Source organism: Python bivittatus, unplaced genomic scaffold (genome assembly GCF_059951505.1).
Source record: "Python bivittatus isolate LINGU-HERP-01145 unplaced genomic scaffold, Pbiv_v1 ctg000220_np1212, whole genome shotgun sequence".
Lineage (NCBI taxonomy): Eukaryota > Metazoa > Chordata > Lepidosauria > Squamata > Pythonidae > Python > Python bivittatus.
Genome location: NW_028277048.1, coordinates 29,979,882 through 29,997,534, shown reverse-complemented (window position 1 = coordinate 29,997,534; position 17,653 = coordinate 29,979,882). Strand labels below are relative to the sequence as shown.

Below are 17,653 nucleotides of genomic sequence, written 5' to 3'. Positions count from 1 at the left end.
TAGACCTTTGTATTTTATACAAAAATATGAAGACCATCTTTGTATTTTAAATTCCACCAATTATTCTGGAAAACAATGCAGGTCCCACCATGATAGAAAAGCAAAAAGCTCACTCTTCCCAAGAATACATTTACATATTTATAGGCATTTTATGTTTATTATGTTTAATAAATTAATAAATATGTTTGTTGCTGCCAGTGGGATAGGGGTGGGGTTTATTGTTTTTTGTATTATGGGTTTTAATTCTGTAAGCCACCCAGAGTCACCGTGTGTGAGTTGGGTGGCCATATAAATTTGTTTAATTAATTAATTAATTAATTAATTAAATTTTGTTATTATATTGATTTTTTAAGGTAAATTTTAAAGACTTAAAACTTCAGTGACATATCCTGTGTCTCACCTTAAGAACCACACACTCTTTTTTTTAACAAAATATGCTGTCTTCTATCTTTTGACCAGAAAATAAATTCACATGAGCACATGAACCTTAATAATTATGTGATTTTTTTTTTTTTTTAACAGGTAGTGCTACTGCAGTGTTGAAAGAATGGACGGTAACTGGCAAAAAAAAGGCAAGTCTTCATTTGGTCTTGAGCTTGCTTTGGTAGAGCATTCTACTGAATTATAATGAGGCTGTTGGTTATTATCTCTGGTCCTCGTGGCAGATATTCCAGAGGCTGTAGTTCCTCATTCATAGGTCCTCGCTCCCCCACCAAGGATGTAGAGCTGGGATCCCCAGTGGAGCATTTATAAGTTCCAAATCACCTGCAGGACCCTCACTTAGTACCTTCAGGATTCCATGCCCACCTTTCTTTTAACTTTTTTTTTTTAAAAAAGGAAGTGAGTATGCTGTATAACAAAGAGCTGACTCCTGGCATAGTCTAAATTTACAAAGAGATACTGTATACCTCCTTAGAAAATGAAACTGTTGGTGACTCTAGTCGACTGCTTTGGTTATAAGTGTGCCCACATGATTAGAAAAAAATACAAAAGTAAGTTATGGTATAAGAAAAGGACCAATACCAAACGGACCAATCTCATCAGTTTGTTTTCTGGTAAATGAGTATTTTGTGACTGGCTGTTCTTCCTATTGCAGTCATTTTGGAAATAGTAAGACTACCCTGTTTTATTTTTTATTTATTTAATATTATGGTCAGGGATCTCCATCCCTCTGTTAGCCCCCACAACGTAATCCTGAAATTCCAACAGTACCTGCTAGTCCCCAAAATCTGGTTACCCCAATGAAGGGAGAGACATGCCCCATTAGCTTCTGATGTCACGTGGCATAACTGAGGTTGTGCAACTCAATTCATTCCCACTAATTTCAGTAAGAGGGAATGACTTTTTAAAAAGACCTCTGGGGAAGGGAGAGAGAAGCAAAAATTCCAGCAGTCATTTATATTTCTTAGAACACTCTGTAACATCAGGTGCGATTTCCCAGAAACACTGAACATACAGTATGTGAGAACATAAGACCCCTGCTGGATCAGAACAGGGTCTAACTTGTCCAGCATTCTCCATCAATATGGAAAGCCCAGAAATACAATATAAATGCAAGAACATTCACCTCCTTCCATATAGATTCTGTGTGCAAAGATTAGTATGGATATATAACCATGATAAAAATCAAGCATACACTAATTAATTCTGCTTCTTTTAGTAATTTAGAAAGGTTAAGGAGATGGGTGATGGTAAGGTCTCACCCATTAACTATTTGAAATCTGACTCAGCCATTGTCCTGTCTTCTAAGATTTCACAAGGCATATTTTTTCTGTAATTGTTGGAAATGGAAAAGAGTCTTGGATGACTTAATTCCACATTCAGTCTGTTTCTGTATTTGTATGGAACTGTGGAATGTACACATCTCTGAGAATAGTCAGTTCTTCAGACTAATCTGTGGTAAAAAGCAGCATTTTTAACATCCCTCAGAGCCACTGCCTTTCTCCATACATGGCTGCTATGCATAGCACACTTGAATCTCATTAATATCACAGTCTGTCAGTTCTGGCTATTAAATAAATCCGCCCCACATTTAAGGGATCAGTCCTAAGACTTGACTACTGAAGAATGTAATTATTTTATATTCAAGCAGTAGTACCTCAGTTTCACATCAGGAATTAAGCTTAGTTTTTTCTCTCATAATGTCGGTATCTTAATCCTAGAACAAAAAGAAGAAAACCAAATCAAAAACCCCCGCAGAATCAAGTGCCAACCTTCCTGACCCCAGCAAGCCAGCAGCCACTGAAGAAGAACAGTCTGCAGTTTCATCAGAGAAGGGTGGGATTAATGGTTACCATGTCAATGGTTCGGCCAATGACACAGAGTCTGTGGACTCACTCAGTGAAGGCTTGGATACACTTTCCATAGATGCAAGAGAGCTAGAGGAGAGTGAGCCTGCTATGCCTGAGGGTCCTGATGGGGCAGGTTAGTTGTCTGTTACGTTATTATAAAAATCAGAATATCTGTATAAGTCTATATAAAAAGTAGGAAGGCTTTCTCCTTCCAGTGTCTTCTGCCACACTTCAGTATTTAAAGACAAAACAATTACAATTTGCCTTCCACAATCAGCAGGTGTCACAGAATGGAGGTGAACCATTCTTTTTGAAATAGCTTTGACTCTTCCCAGGTTTCCAAAGGAGGGGAAAGAGGTGGGAATGAAAGTAAGATGAGAGAAACTATAGACAACTAGAATTTATACTAAATTATATAGTCTCACTTGAAAGTCCATGGATTCCATGGGCAGTTAATGTATTGAAATGGAAAATTGGGTACCATGTAAATTCTAGGTAGGTAGATGTTCACCATACAGAGACACCCTAGAAAAGTAATTTGGGATCTCATCTACATAATATCCCTTACTCTATTGTTCTTTTTTATGCTGTTTTATGATTGCGGGATGTTTAGAGTAAGACTGTTTTTTCCCCCTTCCTCAGCATTGTTTCAGTTTGAAAATGGAATAACCAACTTGTGTCCAAAATCTGCAATCATGCGGTCTTCCCAGAATACTCAGTCCCTCAGAGTGCAACCTGAATTGAGAAATGCTGGCAAGCCACACTCCAGACCTGCCTCCAGCAACCAGTCTCCAGCTCCTTCATCCCTAGCAATGCTGGATGAGGTCCCTGTGGCCCCTGGAAACAAAAAGCTAGGTAGATTGATGGATCTGTGGCATAATTCTATTGACCTCTTTCTAGTTTTTCTAAGAAGTTCTTGCTGTGTTGCAAAATAAGTATAGGATGTCAGTTGACATTTGTTCCAACTATAAAGCTTGTAATTCTTAGTATATATCGCATTAGTTATTGTGTTATAGTGGATAGTACAGGACTTTGATCCAGTTCAGATCCTGCTGAGTCATAAAGTTTATTGGGTAACCATGTACCAAGTCCGCCTAACCTTCAGCTGTTTCAAAGATAAAGCAAAAAGAACCTAATCTATCATTTAAGATATTCCTTGAGAAACAGTAAGATTAAATGAAACAGGATCTAAATTTGAAATAGTTATTTTTTGTTCTGAATACTTAGTCTTCAAATATATGAAGATGTATTTTATTTTACTTCATCTTAACATTTAAGAACATTTCAGTATGATTATCCATGTACTATCTTGACTTATGCTTATTGATAACCCTTTATTATGCTCTGAACAACAAATAATTTGTCGCTGTGGTTTTTTTTATTGCTTTTTAACATAAGTAATATGTTAGCTGCTGCACTAGGTCTGGTAAATGCAGAGGTGATTCCTGTGGAAGTTGCTGCCACTGTGGTAATTCACATCCAGCTTTATGGTGACTTTGCAAAACTTGGATCTAAGGGATTTCTAGATTCAAATTCAAAATTGCTACAGACCTGTCCAAGCCTGTTGGCTTAATATCGGGTTGCTCTGGGAATAAATGCATTCACTGGGCAAAATATCTCTTTCCAGTTCCATTTGAATTCCATATCTATTTCTGCTTGGGTTGCAGAGAGCTCTTGCGTAATGTGTTGTATAAAGTAGGGATTAATTTGCAGGGAATCACTTGCCATTGATTGTAATTAAATTACCAAATAGTGGAAAGATTGTAAGTTATTTAATATAAATATTGCGTCTTTTGGGGCAGCTTGTAGATTATACCTTCTTTCCTCATCTGGATATACAAATAAAAGGAGAATTAGTTGATTGAGATTGTTTAATTAGCTGGCATTACTCAGTGATTCACTCCATATATCTAACTTGCAACATAGTTTCATAGTCATTATATTTCTTATTCCGGCTTTGCACACTTTTTTCCATGGTGTGAGCCAGGTTTTCAACAAACCTTAGTGGCTAATGAGAAGCAACAGCTCCTTGCTGTTTCTTCTTTTAGTTTCTGTTCTTCCATTCTCCACCTGTCAGCAAATAAGACCTTCAAGATCTTGATTCTAAACATGGTCATTATCCATAGTTTTGGGGAGACGGGAATATCTGCCTCTTGGCAGCAGTGTTTCAGCTTTTTGCTTTAACAAGGACCATAACAAGCAGCTTAGCAGGGGGTGAGCACTTCAGCAATTTCTGGTGACAGAAAGAAGCATGGAAATGTGCTGGCTTGAAGATAGGAGGCAGAGAGACTAACCTTTGCAACAAGCACCTAAGCCTTACATCTTTCCTGTTAGAGGAAACAGCATTCTCACGCAGATTTGATTTTAATGGAGAGAGACATTCTTAGTTTGAACTTTATAGTTTTGTTCACAATTGGATATTTTCTTTTTATAACCCAATGCTGCTGCTTTATTCCTTGAATATTTTTTTTTCTGGTAAATATTTAACATTATTTGGAAGAAATGGCATTCAAAATAGCATTCAAGTTTCTTTTGAATCCCTTTTTTTGTAATGACCAAATACTTCATGGCAAATAATCTGTAGTTTTGATAATTACTGGAAAACTTGTAAGGACTGCTATGTTTTAGTACTGTGTCTGTTCTTTTTGGATAGGTTCCAATATTGAAAAATCGGTAAAAGACCTCCAGCGATGCACTGTTTCACTGTCTCGATATCGAGTTGTGGTTAAAGAAGAAATGGATGCTTCTATTAAGAAAATGAAGCAGGTCTTTGCAGAACTGCAGAGTTGGTATGCTAATACTCTGAAATCTGGAGTATTCAAGTGTGGATATAGTTTTAAAGGATTGATCGAGAATAACTCTAATTTCCCTTTTTTTCTTCACCAAACTAGTCCTTGCCTCAGGGTCTATATAGTATGATTAGGCAAATTGTAGTGCATGTGGTTCAGTCTTGAGCATGTGTTCTATAAAAGGTCTAGGGATTTTTATTTGGGGGGGAAAATATGCAAAATTTCCTAACTATAATGGTGTCTGACTACCAGATTTTGGTGGTATGATGTTAGGATACAGAGTTAAACTATTTCCAAATAACATCTTTATCCCCAAATAAAGCAAACAGTGTATATGGGTGACTTTGTGTAGGGAAGTCATGGATTTAGAAATGGCACGTTCCTAAGAACAGAAGCCTTAGGAGTTCATCTATAGTATTGCAGCATATGGTAGTCCCTTTTTATGTTCTCCTAATTTTTAGAAACCAGCTTGTGATGAAAATGGGCCAGAGTTGAGAGAGAAATGTTCTGTACATATACAGGATTTCACTGAACACTCCCTTCTAGTAATTAATCATCATCATGGTTGAGAAATCTATTGCATTTGCATTTCAAATGAACTAGTGGTTAAGGCAGTTTGATTCCCACTTTTCACAAAGTTACAACATGAACAGTAAACAGATATATAAATAACAGCATGGTGCTTAATACTGTGTGAGTTTAAAAAGTTAGTTTGAAATCTCACTCAGTAAATAGAAATTTCAAGGACAGAATTATTTTCCATGCTAAAAAGCATTTTCATTTTCAAATCTTAGCAACTTGAGATCAAGGGACTTGTGGGGTTTATAGGCCGACCTAATCTGTTGCAACTCTGGGAGTTGCTTATCAAACACATTGTTAGAGTACTGCTATAAAATGGATGGTCTGAATAGCGAAAATTTGTATTTATAAATCCTTGGTATTTATCCCAGATACAGCCTTAGGAAAGATAATGGAAGCAAAATTTATACTGAGGGTCACTTGCATCTGACTTATTTCTCCAAGAATACCTATGGAGACTATAGGCACAGGGGAATCTTGAAAGATTCCTCAAGTGAATGCTAACAGCCTCTGCATGACTTTAATATTAAGAACTAATTCTGGTTGTGGATTTTGCCAATAGATTTGTCATTTAGTATTATCTAACATTCATTCGGATGATCTATTTTTCTACAGGTATCTCTATGTAATTATCATTCCTTCAGTGTAAAAACCTCTAGCTGTGCTACTTATAGTTAATCTCTTCCTGCATCAGTCCTCTGATCTTTGCCTCATCATGCGTCATGTTTTAAAAGGCTAAGGACCTTGTTTCGATAAATCTGCTTGCTGTGGGGCAGAGTAAGGGCAGAAACCAGGAAGTGCAGTTCCGTGACACAGGGAATTACAGGGCCTATTTGGAAGTAAGCCAATGGAACCTCCTTTAATAAATGTCAAATGAAGCAGCAAGGCTTTGTTATTTGTCCTTTCCTGAAAACAGGATCACTGCCATTCTGCAAGAAAGGTTGTGTATATTCGAACCAGGGCATACAGATCAAACCCCTTTCTGTTCACTTCTGAGGAAAATTATTTGTATCGGCACATAAACGCAGCATTGCCTGTTCAATGTCTGTCAAGAGAACTGATCTTGCAGCTGTTAGTGTTACAAATATTATGTTCTTAATATATGTTGGCTGTAATCAGTTGCTGGAAGAAGTGTAAACGGAATTGCCACAATTTTGTAAACTAAAATTGAACATATAACATGTTTTTATAGCATCCCTTGAAAACATAATTGCTTTGCTTCAGAAATCCATGATGTGCTCATTATGCAGGCTGTATTTCTTTTTAAATATAAATGAATTTATAATATTAGTCATAAAAAGGAAATGCCTTCAGAAATACCTTGCTGTTTTACAGACTGAAGCGTTCACAGTTTTCTGAAGATCAAGCCCTCATACTAGATATTCTCTGTGTTACTTTTTCATAGTTTTCAACTTCAGTTCTATAGTAATTTTTAACAACTCTGCAACTGAAAACCATATTCTCAATTTTTCTTTGACTTCTTTATGGTAATATGTTGGGAAAGTGTTTACTCTTTTTTTGGTATGCTTTCCTTCTTTCATTATCAAATACCTATCACCTTTTGTTTTATATTTTTATTTTCATCAGAGGTAGGCACTGTTCTTCCACCATAGATCTTTTTGGGGCCATGTGCACCATAGATGCTATTTTATAATTGCAGAAAGTACAGCAGTAAAACTTCTCCCTGATGGGAAACTCTCTTTGCCTCTTCCAAAAGAGAGGAACGTGTTGTGGAGCCCTGCAGTCGTTGCCAGGAATGAAGTAGGCAGATTAAGAGTCCCCCTCTGTGTTCAAGCCTTTCAGGTTTTGGATATCACTGCTCAAGATGCCCAGACTTTAAAATCCTTAAGTTCCATCTGTAAATTCTGAGTCCTAGTGATGTTCCTACTGAAGGACAAATCATCCATGTCTGGAAGTACATCACAAATCCACCCTGATCAGCCCTTTGGAACTTCTGATCAAACTCTGTGACTGCCTTGAACACTAGAATTATTTTGGGACTTAAAGCCCAAACAGTTAAGCAGGCAGACTACACTTGATACTGAAGATTTAAGGTATAATAAAGAGAATACAAAGTATATGGGCAGTTCAGCCCTTCAGGCCCACTTTTACATAGTATTGGTCTGAGAAAGGCATCCATTACTTGTGATTTCATCAGCCTTGCCATCAGGATTGCTTTTATTTCTTCTCTTAATTCTGTCATTCAAACACAGAATTCAAACACAAACGCTTTGGTTCCCCTGTACAGGTAGTCCTCTAATGATCACTCGTTCAGTGACCATTCAAAGTTACAGCAGCACTGAATAAGGAAACTAACAACCAGTCCCCGTAGTTGCAGCCACAGCAGGACCCCCGTGGTCACATGATCACAATTTGGGAACTTGGCAACCGGCTCCAAATTATGACAGTCGCAGCATCCTGTGGTCACATGATTGCCATTTACAACTTTCCCTGCCAGTTTCCAACAAGCAAAGTCAATAGGTGCTTAACAACTGTGCTTAAGGTGCTTAAATCACAGTGCTTAATGACTGTGTGGGATTTGTATAATGATGGGAACTAGAACTGCCACAACTGTTGTAAGTTGGCACGGTCACATGATGTGCTTTATGACCGCATCACTTAATAACGGAGTTGCCAGTCCCAATTACCATCTTTAAGTGAGAACTGCCTGTAATAGTTCTTTCATTTATATAGGGAACCAGTGGATCTCTACTCTGTAGCTGCTCTAACAGTAGGATAAAGGCTGATATCTACACTGTCTTGATTCTCCTGACTCTAAGGGTTCTTATTGGCTTCCATTGGCTTGCTGCCCTGAATAGAAGCTGAAACATGTTTGTGGATGGTTACTAGGATTTAAAATTGTATCATCATCCATGGATTTTATTACCACAACCCCTGAACCATTGCTCTGGGACTGTTCAGCCTCTGACATGCAAGCTTTCAGCCCCTTCACTCATTCAGTTTTATTCTTCACCAATTGTTCATCTGGAGGCATCTAAAGAGAAGGCTATTCATGCAGCTATCCAAAATGTGCTGTTATCACCCATGTCTGTGCATGTTTCAGTAGAGCTGTGTGACAGATAACCACTCTGATCTATCTCAACCACTGAGAAATTTGGAATTAAAATTGAAACATCAGATGGCTCCTTCATCTCTTTCTCAGATGTGATACTTAGAGATTGGGGCCCAGCACCCCCTCAGAAAATCTTAGAGCTTGTTCAGGTCCCATATGACTGTTGACTGTTTTTTGGGGCGGGCGGTGTAATTTATTAAAACATTTAAGGGAACAGAATAAATAGCTACAAAAAAAGAAGATAGAAAGAGAGACAGTGGATAAAAGATAGGATATCAACAAATGATGTTTTATTTATTTCCTTGTTCCTTGTTAATGAGGGTGGTAGTGAAGATCAAATAAGGTAGAACCAGCTACGTGGTGAGCAGCCCTTGGTAGCCCTGCCAGCCTCTGCTGAGAATCCTGAGACGAATGTCTTTTCAGAGACTTTTAGAGGTTCTAATGATGCCTATAAATAATCCCTGCCCATTTACTATCCTGCATTTATTAGATCATTTTTTCTTTTTTTAAAATATTTTTTATTAAAAGATTTTACATAGATAAATTCATTCAAAGAAAGAAAAAAAGTAGAAAAAATAGCAAAGTATGTGTAAAAAAAATGAAATGAAACAAAAAGATAGAAAAAAGAAAATAAAAAGACAGAAAACATGAAAAAAATTATATATATAAAGAAATGGCTTCTGATATCCCTTTCGGCAGTTACATATACAATTCTAATCAAACCACTCTCTCCAATTTCATCATAATTCTCTTCTTTCTATAACCTTTCTAATCATCAAAACCATAAATCACAAAATCATTTTCTTTCTCATGCAAAAAGTCCTAAGGGGTTTCCAGTCATTGATGAATGTCAGTAATGACCTTTCTCTAATCAATGAAGTCAGTTTGTCCATCTCAGCAAGTTTTGTCAATTTCACCAACTATTCCTCCATGGTGGGTAATGCCGAATCTTTCCATTTTTGTGCATATAGTAATCTTGCTGCAGTTATCATATATTGAAATAATCTTCCATGGCTCTTTTCTGTTTATCCATCAATCCTAAAAGAAAAAGTTCTGGCTTCAAACAACCATTTTTTCTCACAACAAATATTACAGCATGGAGTATGAGTGATCTTTGCACCCTATAAATAAGTTCTTTGCATTCCATAGGAATGAACTAATGCTGCCACAGTCTATTCTGTCTTTCATTTCAACCAAGAATTTATTCTTCCTATTTTCTTTCCAAATCTGTCTTCCTCTTTGAAGTATGCTATGCATGCTTAGGAGGATAGAAGCCCTTCATAAGGAACAGTATGTTTTCCTCTACAGGTAGTCCTCACTTAACTACCACAATAGGGATTGGAAAATTGGTAGTTAAGCAGGGTGGTCATTAAGCAAGTCACCACATGACCAGACCCGATTTTACAACCATTTTTATGATGGTCGTTAAACAAATCACTGCAGTCATTAAGCGAATCATGTGATCATTAAACAAATCCAGCTTCCCCAGTGGACATTTTTTGCCAGAATTCATTTAACAACCATGTGATTTACTTAACAATCATCATTAAAAAGGTCACAAATCGGGATCACGTGACCTCCTGGGGTGGTGCAACAGTTTGTGATGGTTGTAAGTGCGAGTACAAGTTGTAAAGCACTTTTTCTGAGCCCATTATAACTTTGAATCGTCATTAAATGAATGGTTGTTAAGCAAGGACTACCTGTACTCTGAAGGAATAAGAAAGTGGTACCTGTGTCGTGTAAAACACTGTTATTTTGTTATGCTGTGAGCTGGCAAAGGAACCCAGTCTGTACTGGATCATACCACCTTAGCTATGTATTTACCTACATATGTAGTGATTCTTGAATTGTATAGATCTGGTCCTAGGACCATCAGTGTTTGTTCAGTATTACTTTCTCAATGAATCATTTTGTCAGAATGGCTCTTCTAGTGCAGCAAGCCTGTCTTCATTCTCTTTTGAACACTTGTCCCACCATCAGTAATTAAACTCACCCATATGGATAACCCAGAGGAAATCACAGTGAAGAAGAAATATGAGAATTCCAGGCAATTAAATGCTTTTATAGGCCACAGTGATTGTTACATGGGAATTAAAAGTAGATTAGAAAACTGTAGATAACTTTGGAGATTACAGCTTAAAATGTCAAGGTGATTTTTGGAACCAAAACAACGATGAACCATGTGGGGTTTCTGTTAGTAAACTCAAGAAAGAGAAGTTGTGCTGGAAATCTCAAAAAAATTGCAGCTTTCAGCTGCTGTTTGTTGGCTTGTTCCTTGTTAGTGATATCGATCCATTCAGTGTTTGAAAGCTTAGTGTACAGCAGGGAACTGTTTTCATCAGGGAGGTAGAAATTTGTCCTAATTTATTTCTTACCATCTGATTAATAGCTTGGTTGGTTTCTGTAATGTGGTATATAGCCTATGAATATAAGAATTTTAATCTTTCTCTCCTTCCTTCCTTCCTTCCTTCCTTCCTTCCTTCCTTCCTTCCTTCCTTCCTTCCTTCCTTCCTTCCTTCCTTCCTTCCATCCATCCATCCATCCATCCATCCATCCATCCTGTAGCCTCATGGATCGAGAAGTAGCCCTTCTAGGTGAAATGGACAAAGTAAAAGCAGAAGCAAGTAAGTTTTAAAAAGCACAATTATGCTGTTATCTTTGTACTGAAACTGTACAAGACCACTGGATTTTTAAAGTGAGCAGTGCAAGACAAAATACAAAGTAGGGTTTCCATTTCCACAGTGTTTCCAGATATGTAAACCCCATACTATATATATGCACATCGGCTATTTTTTAATCACATCTACTTGTATAGGTTCATGTCTCAAATAACTTGTAATTATATATACATGGGTAAGACCTGGTTATGCTCTACTTATTTTCCAAGTGTAGTGCCATATTTAATCTAAGTTACCCCTACACCAGAACAGCATGGGGGATTTTCTCATTTAAAAATAGTGCTAAACAGAGTGCTCCTAAAACCTCTCTGTGTGTATTTATGTGCTGACTTACTCATCCTGGATGACAACTATCACTGTCTCATTTTCGGTGACCAGAAGAACAGCACCATTCCAACTGGTATGAAACTTCTCACTTTAGAGTCCAAATATGCTGAAAAGTATAAGAATAAGATATGTGCCTAGCTTGATGTCTGAATTGAGACTTGGATCACTGTTCATAATTCCATAGTCTTCATATCTAAATAAACCTAATGCTGCTATTACTACTGTACTATGAAAGATGTGGATTCCCCAGAACAAGGTAAAGGGAACACATACTCCTTGAAGACTCTTAATTTATATGCAACTTGATTAATATGGCTCATACAGGCAGTCCTCATTTAAGAACCATTTATTCAGCGACAATTTGAAGTTATGATGGCATTGAACGAGTGGCACATATGAACACTCCTGAAAGTTCCATCCGTCACAGCACACACACAGTCACGTGATTGTGATCTGGGCGCTTGGCAACCCGCTCGCAGTTACAACAGTTGCAGCATCTCGCAGTCACATGATTGCCATTTGCAACCTTCCCTGCCAGCTTCCCAAAAGCAAAGTCAATGGGGAAGCTGGCAGGGAAGATTGCGAGGTGCTCTGGTAAGTCTCTCACACTTTCCCCCACCCAGCAGCAGCCATCCCCAGCCCAGCCCCATCACACTTGTGTTGCACCTTGCTGGCCACCTGCACACCTTCCCCCACCTGGCAGCAGCCACTTACCTGTCCACCAGCCTGCTTGCAAGCCACCTGGGACTCACTTAACGATCCATGATCCTCGCTTAATGACAGCAGTGGGGGGTGCTGGGATTGCCATTGCTAAGCAACGTGGTCCCATGACATCACATTTTACAACCACATTGCTTAGCGATGGCAATCCCAGGACAATTACCATTGTTAACTGAGGACTACCTGTATATAAAAGGAGCAATCCCTATTATCCCCCTCTCAACAGAAAAACTGCAGTTCTTTCTATTGGTTGCTAACTTGCAAAAAACAGCATTTAAAACTTGAAGCAGTGGGTAAAGCTATTAAAATGTATTTTGCTTGGAACTGGCCTGATGACTGTACAGAAGTAGCTTTTTTCTGGCAAAAAGCATGAGAACCTTAGCTCATGGTGATAATATTGAAAGTGTTCATATTGACCTTAAATGGCTATGCATAACATACTAAGAGACTTCTGTTCCTCAGGGCTTTATTGTAGTATCTATATGGTTTTCTCTTTATATGGCAAAATAACTGCTTTGACGCAGCATCATGCATTGGGAAAAGAGTACAGGAGAAAAGAGTTACAAACTGCGCCCCACCCAAAGCATTGCAGTCAAGTAAACAATTAACCGATTTGACTTGATAACTTCTTCAATTTTTTATTAAAGAGAGAGAGACAAAGTAAAAAGACCCTATTCACAGATTTCTTGTGTTGAGCCTGAGCTAGATAAGAGTCTGTCAATTTAGGAGACTTCTCAGTGTCCTCTAGGTGATTGTCCCATGACACGAACGCCAGCTTCCTAGGTGTTTTCCAAGGCCTCAAGCATTTTTCAGGTGTATTGCAAAGCTTGAGTTGACTTTTAGTTTATCCTTTAGTTGAAGGATAAACTAAAATATTGGCGGGGGGCAGAACGGGGGCAGGAGGGAGGCGGGAATTAGATTTGCAGTGATTATACATTCTGTTTTGTGCATGAGTTGATTAACAATAATAAATATTCATTATAAATGCTCAAGAAATGTGACTGCATTTTTGGGGTTCTATTTTACATTATAGTGGAAATCCTAAGCAGCCGCCAAAAGAAGGCAGAGGCACTGAAGAAACTAACTGATGTAGCAGTCCGAATGTCAGAAGAGCAGCTGGTAGAACTTAGAGCTGACATAAAGGTGAATCTCAGACTGCTTTGGGCTATATAAATCTTTTTCTAATCCACACAGACTAGGCAACTGGGGCAGAGTTCTTGTCAAAGTGCAGCCACAACATGCACAGAGAAATTACACTCCCTATTGTAGTTAAATTTCCTTATATTCCTCTTTTGCAGGAGAGCTACAGTAGAGTACGTATTTAGGGTCTTAATCTTTAGCGTTTGAAATTGAAACAGGCAATTTCAGTACTGGAGCTGGCAGCAACTTTTAAGTTCAGGATGGACTGAAAAACAAAAGCATTGGGTTTTTTTTAATAAAAGAGCATTTTTGAAACTCAAAAACCAAGTTGAAGACTTTGTCTGAACCTTTTTCACATTTATTAATATCCATAGAGCTGAATAATAATTTGATTGTAACTGCAAAGAGTTGATCTTGGGTGCGTTGTGTTGCATGAACCAGCAACTCTGACAAATGCTTCCTTTGCCTACCACTAGAGGCCAGAATGAAGTTATGTTCAAATTCCAATAAACTCTCGCTGCATGGAAAAAAATCACCCTGATAACTGCTGTTCTGTCAACAGTTCCATCTTTAAACCATTTATTATTTGCTGGTGGGGTTATCTTGCATAATAAATCCAATTGTTTATTTTTATGCAATTGTGTAGAATCAGAGAAAAATATATGCAGTTTGTGCTTTGGTTGATCCCTATACACCTTCTCTTCTAAACCATTAATGTGCTTTATGTATAATGTTAACATGCCTATATTTTTTTTCTCTGCAGCACTTTGTTAGTGAGCGCAAATATGATGAAGATCTTGGAAGGGTGGCTCGCTTCACTTGTGACCTTGATGTGCTAAAGAAAAGCATTGAATCCTTTGGACAAGGTGAGCTGGACTAAACATTGTATAACCTGGGTACTCACACAAAACAAAAACACAGCAATTATGGGATAAAGCTGAACTGAAGTAAACACATGTGAGTGGTAAAAGCATTTCTAATGAAAACATGTTTTCCTGTGGCCTTCACCTGAAAAGGCCCTGCTCAGAATTTTATCAGCTCAGGAAAGGTTAAGGGTCTAGGTCTCTTACATGTTTCACTGTTAGTCTTGATATTATTACTGTGTATTTCTGAATTAAGTTATATACATGCTTTTACTAAACTTTACCTTGCTTATTTTATACATATTATATATTTACATTTTATATATCCTTTGGATAGGGGGCACACTATAAATATTTCAAATTAATATGGTGAAACAGGGACCTCTGTTTGGAAGCCTCCATTGACATAGCCCGACACTGTAGATTTTAAGAAAAAACAAAAAATGTTTGAAGCCCTGTTGCAGTACCAGTGAAGTGAAAGCCCTTCATTTATACAAAAATGCATTTGCAGGCTTTTTCTCTCTGCTCGCCAGTTCTGTTTTTTATTTTCCAGTTTTAGTGTACCTTTGGGCCTACTAAGATTGTCAGATTCTCATTGGATTGTGCCTTGCCTCTTCCAGCGTCTTCAGTATTTCTCTGCCTCCAGGTTCCCTCCAGCAGGCCCACGGCTCCCCCTTGTTTGGCTCCCACCTTCTCAGGAGCCTGTCAAGTGGCGGCAGCGGCTACTGCAGGGGCGCTGCAGGAGCTGAGATGGGAGCATTTTTTCTTTTAGTTGCAATTTGATTGTGTAAGGGTTTGGAAAATGTATCACTGGTTGTGGGTGGGGTGCGGGGCAGATTCACCTTTACATTACAGAAAATGTGTGAAATAGTTTTGATAAAAGAAACGGGTTTTTGTTGTTCTTGTTTCAGTTTCACATCCAAAGAACAGTTATTCAACCAGGTCACGTTGTAGCTCCATTACCTCCATGGCTGTGAGCAGCCCGGATGAGTCCACTACCACAGTGTGTGCCTCTGCTTCTTCTCCTAGCCTCATAATGGCCAATAAGAAACCATCATCCCCTGTAGAAACTTCCACAAGTGCAACAAGCCGTCCATACCACTCCCACCGGGAGGTAATGATTTAATGTTGTTTCTGCAGTTTAGAGCAGCCTGGAGATTGGCTAGGCTTGGGTCATCTTTAGTGTTTTTTACACTTAGAGAGGGAAAGTGAAGGCCCCACCTTTTACACATATGTTGTCACACCACACTTTTAATCTTACAGTTGCTTGTCTTAAGCCAACACTTGGAATGAAAATTCAACTCTACTAGAACGTGCATCAAATTTAAAATAACTTCCCATTTTTAAATACTGGATTGACAGCATTCAAGTGAAACATTCTAGGCTATTGCATCTTCTTAGCATCACTTGTATAGTAAAGAATGCTAATATGCAGTAATATAAGGCTAAAAATGCTGCCTAAATTCTAATTGTATATGGTTAGGAAAAGAGTGGAGTGCTATATTTTCAGAACCTCTTAGAGGTTAGGGTTCTGGCAAGATGTTCTACTGATTTGGTTGTAGAACAATATCCTTGGCATCTATGGATCTTTACCCTGTTCTGAGTATGGAAAAAAGTAGCCAGGTAATATTGGTACTGATCACACTGATCTCCCCACCCCCACCTTTCTTTCTCTTTCAGGGGTTCCAGGGAAATAGAAGATCTGGTCAAGGTTACAGGTCCCAAGGACAACGCCAGAATGGCTCATCACACCTCAATTCAAATCGCTACAGAAATGGGTCTTGGTACCAGTCCAACCTCAGGGCCCGACCACCCCCTGGAAATCCAAACAACCTCAACCAGACTTGCACCACCGGAATCAATGGAACTGGAACTGGTCCTGAACCAGGTCCACCAGCCCCATCCCTACAGACACATTTGGTCCCACTCAACAAAGAAGCCAAGGCTCTGCCACAGAGGAAACCTAGATCAAGCCAATATGAGGTATCCAGTTCCTGAGGACCACAAACTCTGCCACTTTCCAAAACTGGATAACAAGATTGTAGGACACACTTAGCTAGAGATATTAACAAAAGAAAATTTACACTTTGCTATCCCTGTGCCACCTCTTTTTCCCAATCATTCCATTCTGGGAAAGCAGCTTCTTAGTGTTTCTCTTGCCCTTGCTTCCTGCAGTGTGAAATGGATCAGATTTTAATGGAAAAACATATTCTTGCTGTCCAGGAGTAGCCTTGGCACATCTTACTGATGCCCCTCCTTACATCCAGTGGCTCCTTATGTTAATGCTAGTTTCAAATATTGCCAGGTCTATATCATAAAAGTGTGGGGGTGGGTGGGAGGGGAGGATGCCTTCCAGTAGGTCTAATCCTAAATTCTCTGATCCCTACTCCTCCCAGGATGCCACTAGCCAGGCCTAATGTCTAACAGCAAAAGCTATTCATGCTGGCAATGAAACAAGTTGCTGTGAATTGTGAGTTTAAGATTAGAAATTTGAACGGGCGAAGCTGTAAGAGATTGCTGAAATAGTTATTTTTCTTCTCCTTCTCCTTCTCCTTTTCCTTCTCCTCCTCCTTCTTCTCCTTCTTTTGCAACGTATCCTAAAGTCTATATTTGGGAATATCTCTTCCAGCAGTAGGGGAGCAATTCCCATTCTTCCTGAGAGAATTAACATTCTGTCTATTTGTCATGTATAAATTTAGATGTTCCCTAGTTTTAATGTTTGGTGTGGGATGGGAGGTTTCATTTTTTCACTTCCCAGCCAAAATCCCACTATCTGAACCTAAACTAAATTTCTAGCAATTTATTAGTAGTGCTAAGCCTAAGTGATCGCAAGTAAAAGCAAAGATTGCTACATTCTCTCTATCCTTGTATAAATAAAAACTACATACATGTTTAAAAGATGGTAGCCTCCACTTTGTGCCCTTATTTCTTCTCCTTAAAAAGAGTTCATAGTAAATGGATTACTGGATATGTGGGTTAGATTAATTCAGGATTGGTTTAATTTCAAGGAACAAAAAACAAACTTTTGGATTCTTTTGCAGAAAGTATTATGATTATGGTTGGTTTGGGTATCTAGTTTGCTGCTGCAACTGATAAATCAAGAAAGAAAAAATAATAAGATTTCTAGAGATAACAACAGATTAATTCAGAATGTTCAATTTGGGCTTCAGGCTTTGACTTGCAGAGTAAGTGA

General features: G+C 38.4%; 1 protein-coding gene across 1 annotated transcript in view; it reads left to right on the top strand.

Annotated features, from left to right (window-relative positions):
• SPATS2 (spermatogenesis associated serine rich 2) overlaps positions 1-17,377 on the top strand; it is a 45,737-nt gene extending 28,360 nt beyond the window's left edge. Inside the window, exons 5-13 of the mRNA XM_007426224.3 lie at positions 523-572; positions 2,163-2,424; positions 2,934-3,146; positions 4,945-5,080; positions 11,298-11,356; positions 13,491-13,600; positions 14,361-14,463; positions 15,372-15,574; positions 16,141-17,377. Coding sequence (XP_007426286.1) covers positions 523-572; positions 2,163-2,424; positions 2,934-3,146; positions 4,945-5,080; positions 11,298-11,356; positions 13,491-13,600; positions 14,361-14,463; positions 15,372-15,574; positions 16,141-16,458 — 1,454 coding nt within the window. The 3' untranslated portion in view covers positions 16,459-17,377. The remainder of the gene's footprint in view (positions 1-522; positions 573-2,162; positions 2,425-2,933; positions 3,147-4,944; positions 5,081-11,297; positions 11,357-13,490; positions 13,601-14,360; positions 14,464-15,371; positions 15,575-16,140) is intronic.
• Positions 17,378-17,653: the final 276 nt, after the last annotated feature.